General features: G+C 42.3%; 1 protein-coding gene across 1 annotated transcript in view; it reads right to left on the reverse strand.

Moving 5' to 3' along the window:
• Positions 1-298: 298 nt before the first annotated feature.
• Positions 299-6,980, reverse strand: part of MYO5C (myosin VC) — a 116,285-nt gene continuing 109,603 nt past the window's right edge. The window contains exon 39 of the mRNA XM_011928656.1: positions 299-491. Coding sequence (XP_011784046.1) covers positions 299-491 — 193 coding nt within the window. The remainder of the gene's footprint in view (positions 492-6,980) is intronic.

Consider the following 6,980-nt stretch of genomic DNA (forward strand, 5'->3'; position numbering starts at 1 on the left):
TTTTTTTTTTTTTTTCTTGCTATGTTGCCCAGACTGGTCTCAAACTCCCGGGCTCAAGCAATCCTCCCACCTTGGCCTCTCAAAGTGCTGGATTACAGCTGTGAGCCACCTCGCCCAGCCCATTTCTATGTTTTTAAGACCTAGTGTTAGTATAATAAATATGTATAGATAAAAGGGTGGGCCATGGGTGACAGGTATGATCCCAAGAGAACACACAGAATCAGGGTGCCCACAGCGGGCTAAGCCAGGAAAGGCAATGCCCACTGCACTGATGTGTCAGGGAAGAGCCAGGGAGACACTAGGCAAGCCCGGTCACCTGTACAGCAGACAGTGAGGTGCAGCGTTCGTAGATCTCCTTAGCATCACTGTCTGTGGTCTTCTTGACCTGAAGCAACCAGGCTGCCTGAGAGAGGGGCTCCAAAGTTTCCTTTGCTAAGCTGTTCTGCAAATTCTTATCTTTAAGCCATTCTTCTAAGTAGCTGATATTGCACCTGGAGGGAGCGGCAGAAGAACAGAGAACACTTTAGGGAAGGGTGCTAGATCCCCCTGTGTGTCCCAAGAGGGTACCAGAGTTCATTGAGATCCTTAAGATCACAGCTCAGCAGTTTCTCATCTGCAAAATGAGGGAGCTGGACTGATGATGAGCTCTCCTAATCTAGAGTTCTAAGACTCACGGTGGTCTAGGCTGAGGGGCCAGAACAGCTATAGACTTTGGGGACAATCTGAGCAAAGAACAGTGATTGCAATCACTTACAAAATACAATTGTGAAAATTGATTAAAGTAAAGAAACAGTGATATCTGAAGAGAAGACTTCCATAAGTATAAAAAACAGTTTTCTTTTTCCTGAATTGGTAGAAATCTTTCAATTAGTGAAGGTTTTCTTTCAGTCGACTGCAGTTTTTATTCTTATTTCTGTCACTAACTGCCACATAGGTTTATGAGTTAAGAGGCATGGGTTTTAGTCCCACCAATCCACTGTGTGAGCCTGGGAAGTTAATCGACCTCTCCGGGCACAATGAGAGTGTTGAGAACCCTCAAACATTGCTAGTGGGAACGTAAAATGGTACCGCTATTGTGGAAGACAGTTTGGTGGTTTCTCAAAACTGAATACAGAGTTACCATATGACACAGCAATTCCACTCCTAGATACGTACTCAAGAGAAGTGAAAGCATGTCCAAACAAAACCCTGTACACAAATGTTCACAGCAGCATTATTCGTAATAGCCCAAAAGTGAGAACAGCCCAAAATATCCATCAACTGATGAGTGAATGAACAAACTGTGGCATTATCCATACAATGGGATATTATTCAGCAATAAAAAGGAATGAGGTGCTGATATTTGCTACACGGATGAACCTCCCAAACATTACGTAAGTGAAAGAAGCCATCCACAAAAGGTAACATTTTATGATTCAATTTATTTTTAAATGTCCAGAATAGGCAAAATCTGCAGAGAAAGAGAACATATTAATGGTTTCCTAGGCTGGGCGGAGTAGGGCGTTGGGGTGGGGGATGAGAGTGGCTGTTAATGGGTATAAGGTTTCATTCTGGAGGGATGAACATGTTCTAAAATTGCATTATGGTGATAGCTGCACAACTATGTAAATATATCAAAAAGATTGAACTATACACTTTACTTATTTATTTTTGAGATGGAGTCTCACTCTATCACCCAGGCGGGAGTGCAGTGGCCCAATCTCAACTCACTGCAACCTCCATCTCTCAGGTTCAAGCGATTCTCCTGTTTTAGCCTCCTGAGTAGCTGGGATTACAGGCACTTGCCACTACGCCCAGCTAATTTTTGTATTTTTAGTAGAGACAGGGTTTCACCATGTTGGCCAGGCTGGTCTTGAACTCCTTGTCTCAAGCGATCTGCCCACCTCAGCCTCCCAAAGCGCTGGGATTATAGGTGTGAGCAACTGTGCCCGGCCTGAACTATATACTTTAAACAGGTGAACTGTATGGTATATAAATTACATACCAATAAAACTGCTAAAAAAAATTGAGTGTTGAATAAAGTGATCTCTAAAGTCAGTTCCAGCTCTGGGCCGGGCATGGTGGCTCATGCCTATAATCCTAGCACTTTGGGAGACTAAGGCAGGCTGATCACTTGAGGTCAGAAGTTCGAGACCAGACTGGCCAACATGGCAAAACCCTGTCTCCACCAAAAATACAAAAAATTAGCTGGGTGTGGTGGCGGATGCCTGTAATCCCAGCTACTCGGGAGGCTGAGGCAGGAGAATCACTTGAACCTGGGAGGCGGAGGTTGCAGTGAGCTGAGACTGTGCCACTGTACTTCAGCCTGGGTGACAGAGTGAGACTTTCTAAAACAAATAGTCAGTCCCAGCTCTGACCTTAAGGATTAGCAATGCCCCATGTGGGTCTTCTTTCTGGCTGTAACATTTGGACAGTGATGCTGAATTAATGTTATTCCATAGGATAGTGGGTGTGAGATAACATACCTTGCACTGGTTCTCACTATCCCCCATTTTTGCATTGCTACTTTTGTCCCACTAGTTTGAGTTCTTATTACTTTTGTTTAGGTTTTTGTTGTTGTTGTTGCTGTTTGTTTGTTTGAGACAGAGTGTCAGTGTCGCTCTGTTGCCCAGGATGGAGAGTAGTGGTGCAATCTCGGCTCACTGCAACCTCCGTGTCCTGGGTTCAAGAGATTCTCCTGCTTCAGCCTCCCGAGTAGCTGGGACTACAGGTGCCGGCCACCATGCCCAGCTAATTTTTGTATTTTTAGTAGAGATAGATTTCACCCCATTGGCCAGGCTGGTCTCAAACTCCTGACCTTGTGATCTGCCCACCTCAGCCTCCCAAAAGTGCTGGGATTACAGGCGTGAGCCACCGCACCCGGCCTACTTTTAGTTTTTTGGTTTTTTTTTGAGACGGAGTCTTGGTCTGTCGCCCAGGCTGGAGTGCAGTGGCATGATCTTGGTTCACTGCAAACTCTGCCTACCGGGTTCACGCCATTCTCCTGCCTCAGCCTCCCGAGTAGCTGGACTACAGGAGCCTGCCACCTCACCTGGCTAATTTTTTGTATTTTTAGTAGAGACGGTGTTTCACTATGTTTAAGCCAGGATGGTCTCGATCTCCTGACCTGGTGATCTGCCCGCCTTGGCCTCCCAAAGTGCTGGGATTACAGGTGTGAGCCACCGCGCCTGGCCCTTTTAGTTTTTATTACAGGTTTCGTGGGGCTCCCATCTCAGCCTTTCTAATTCACCCTATTCAAATACTGCCGCAATCTATTCTAAAATCTGAATTTTGAGCACATTAATTCTCCCACTCAAAGATATGTATTGGGTTTCCAGTTCCTGGTGAGATGGAGTAACCACACTCCATTTTGTCTGTCCCACTGAACGCAGCTACAAAGCCTGGATGGAATGCATTGGGCAGCTATTTGAGGACTTGGAAAAGTAAATAGTAGCAGGTGTATTGGGGAAGATGACCAGAATTTGAAGTACTTCCAAGTCAAAAGTGAGATCATCACTTTTCCCCTCTGCTATTCACTGGCCTCTACTCGACATAGTTTGAAACTCAGAGGTGGGCATCAATGCCAACAAAGACCTCCAGGGGGAGCTCTCTGGTTCTAGCTCAAGGAGGTGAAAAGGGGCCTTCTAATGCTCAATGCCCTACCTTTTCCCTCTCCTTTTTCTTGGTTCTTTCATACTTAAGTTCCGATCCCATGTCGACAGCAGTGGTGGCAAAGGAGGCCAGGAGAAACCTAAAACTCGAAGAGAAGGGAAACTTCCTTTCCAATTGGAGGATCTGTGGTTCAAGGTTCTCTCTTTGCCCTCACCATTTGACCCCAGATGGGGACATCTGCAGTAAGTACATGGCAGAGCAAGTCAAGGAAAGCTCCAGTTTTCTAGCTGAAGCACCAAAAAGGGGGCAGAAAGTTATAGGAATGCCACAGAAAGGGAGGAGCCTGGGAAAGTTGGGAAAAGCAGTTTGTTAAAGTTCTTTATTAATTCCTGGGTTTATCCCTAAGCCCATGCATGAATCTGACCCTAAACAGCATACACAGACTTTGAGAACTGAACTATGAAACATACCATTACCGAAGTTCCAAGGTGGCCACAGTTTTTCACATACATGAAACGGACCCAAAGAACACTACGAAACCCTTACACATGGAAATGACATGAGAACCACAAAACACAGAGGATGGTCAGAACTTGCATTGTCCACCTGATGAAAATATCAACATTCTCTGTTGAGGGAAGTCAGGGACCCTGAACGGAAAGACTGGCTGAAGCCATGGCAGAAGAACATAAATTGTGAAGATTTCATGGACATTTATTAGTTCCCCAAATTAATACTTTTATAATTTCTTACGCCTGTCTTTACTGCAATCTCTGAACATAAATTGTGAAGATTTCATGGACACTTATCACTTCTCCAATCAATACCCTTGTGATTTCCTATGCCTGTCTTTACTTTAATCTCTTAATCCCGTCATCTTCTTTGTAAGCTGAGGAGGATATATGTCGCCTCAGGACCCTGTGATGATTGCGTTAACTGCACAAATTGTTTGTAGAGCATGTGTGTTTGAACAATATGAAATCTGGGCATCTTGAAAAAAGAACAGGATAACAGCAATGTTCAGGGAACCGGAGAGATAAGACTTCTGGCCACGATGAGTTGGATGGAACAGAGCCATATTTCTCTTCTTTCAAAGGCAAATAGGAGAAATATGGCTGAATTCTTTTTCTCAGCAAGGAACATCCCTGAGAAAGAGAATGCGCCCTGAGGGTAGGTCTATAGACTGCCCCCTTAAGGCGGCCGCCTTTTATGGTCGAAGCCGAAGGGATGAAATAAGCCCCGTCTCCTGCAGTGCTCCCAGGCTTATTAGGATGAGGAAATTCCCACCTAATAAATTTTGGTCAGACAGGTTGTCTGCTCTCAAACCCTGTTTCCTGATAAGATGTTATCAATGACAATGTGTGCCCGAAACTTCATTAGCAATTTTAATTTCGCCCCATCCTGTGGTCCTGTGATCACGCCCTGCCTCCATTTGCTTTGTGATATTTTATTACCTTGTGAAGTATGTGATCTCTGTGACCCACACCCTATTTGTGCACTCCCTCTCCTTTTGAAAATCGCTAATAAAAACTTACTGGTTTTACAGCTCGGGGGACATCACGGAACCTGCCAACATGTGATGTCTCTCCCGGACACCCAGCTTTAAATTTCTCTCTCTTGTGCTCTTTCCCTTTATTTTCAAACCAGCCGAGACACATAGGAAATAGAAAAGAACCCACATTAACCATCGGGGGCGGGTTCCCTTGATAATTCTCCATATGATTTAAAGACTTAGGGTCTTGGCCAGGGATGGTGGCTCACATCTGTAATCCCAGCACTTTGGGTGGCTGAGGCAGGTGGGTCACTTGAGATCAGGAGTTCGAGACCAGCTTGGCCAACATGGTGAAACCCTGTCTCTACTAAAAATACACAATTTAGCCAGGCACAGTGGTGGGCACTTGTAATCCTAGCAACTTGGGAGGCTGAGGCACAAGAATTGCTTGAACCCAGATGGAGGTTTCAGTGAGCCAAGATTGGGCTATTGCACTCAAGCCTGGGTGACAGAGCAAGACTCAGTCTCAAAAAAAACAAAAAACAAAAACAAAAACAAACCCCAATAAAAACTAAAAAATAAGACCTAGAGTCTCATTATACAGTATTTAAAAATATCCAATATACAATTCAAAATTGGCATATGAAGAACCAGAAAGATCTCAACTCATATTAAACAAAACAACTAATAGAAGTCAACACTGAGATGACACAGATAGAAGTCATCATAAAAATGCTCCAAAAAGTAAAGCCAAACTCTCTTCTAATGAATCAAAAGATATAAAGTCTCAGAAAAGAAACAGAAGATATAAAGAAAAAACAAACGGAAATTTTAGAATTGAAAAATACAATGATAGAAATAAAAGAACTCAGTGAATGGGCTTACTAGCAGAATAGAGATGACAGAGGACAGTCAGTGAACTTGAAAGGATTAACAGAGATTATCCAATCTGAGCAGCACAGAAGAAAAGAACTAAGAAAAAGGAGCAGAATTTTATGGACCTGTGGGACAATAATGAAAAGTCTTTAACAGTTGGTTCACTGAAGTTCCAGAAAGAGAAGACAAAGAGTATGATGTAGACAAAATATCTGAAAAAATAGTGGCTGAAAATGTACCAAATTTGGTGAATGCCAGATTCAAGAAGCTCAGGAAATTCTAAACAGGCTAAACCCAAAGAAATCCACACCCAGACACATCACAAACTGTGGAAAACTAAAGAAAAAGAAAAAAAAATCTTAAAAGCAATCAGAGAAAAATGATGCATTATTTATGGAGAATAATTCAAATGACTATGGATTTCTTATCTGAAACCACAGTAGCTAGAAAAAAAGTAAAACATTTTTTAAATGGTGAAAGAAAACAACTGTCAATCCAGAATTCTACATCCTACAAACATATCCTTTAGGAATAAAGGTAAAGTGAAGACATTTTCAACTGAAAGAAAACTAAGAATTTATTGCCAATGAAACTGCTCTAAAAGGTATACTAAAATACTTTCCTCAGGCAGAAGGAAAATTACATCAAAATGAGATTTGGAAAAAAATGAGACTTGGAACATTAGGAATGAAGAAACAACAGAAATGGTAAATACCTGGTTGAGTATAATAGACGATTCTTCTCTTACTGAATTCTTTAAAATATGTTTGATGGTTGAAAACTAAAGTTATAATATTGTATGGTATAGTTTTTGATGCACGTAGATCTAATATATAAGACCACTGCAACATAAAGTAGGGAAGCTAAAGGGACCTACATGATAGTAAGATTTCTACATTCCACTTGATGTGGTAAGATATGGATTCTAAATAGACTGTGAAAAGTTAAGTATATGTACTGGAATCTCTAGAGCAATAACTAAAAAAAAGATCAAAGGGATAATACTAAAAAAAAAAAAAAA

Source organism: Colobus angolensis, unplaced genomic scaffold (assembly GCF_000951035.1).
Source record: "Colobus angolensis palliatus isolate OR3802 unplaced genomic scaffold, Cang.pa_1.0 Scaffold78, whole genome shotgun sequence".
Classification (NCBI taxonomy): Eukaryota; Metazoa; Chordata; class Mammalia; order Primates; family Cercopithecidae; genus Colobus; species Colobus angolensis.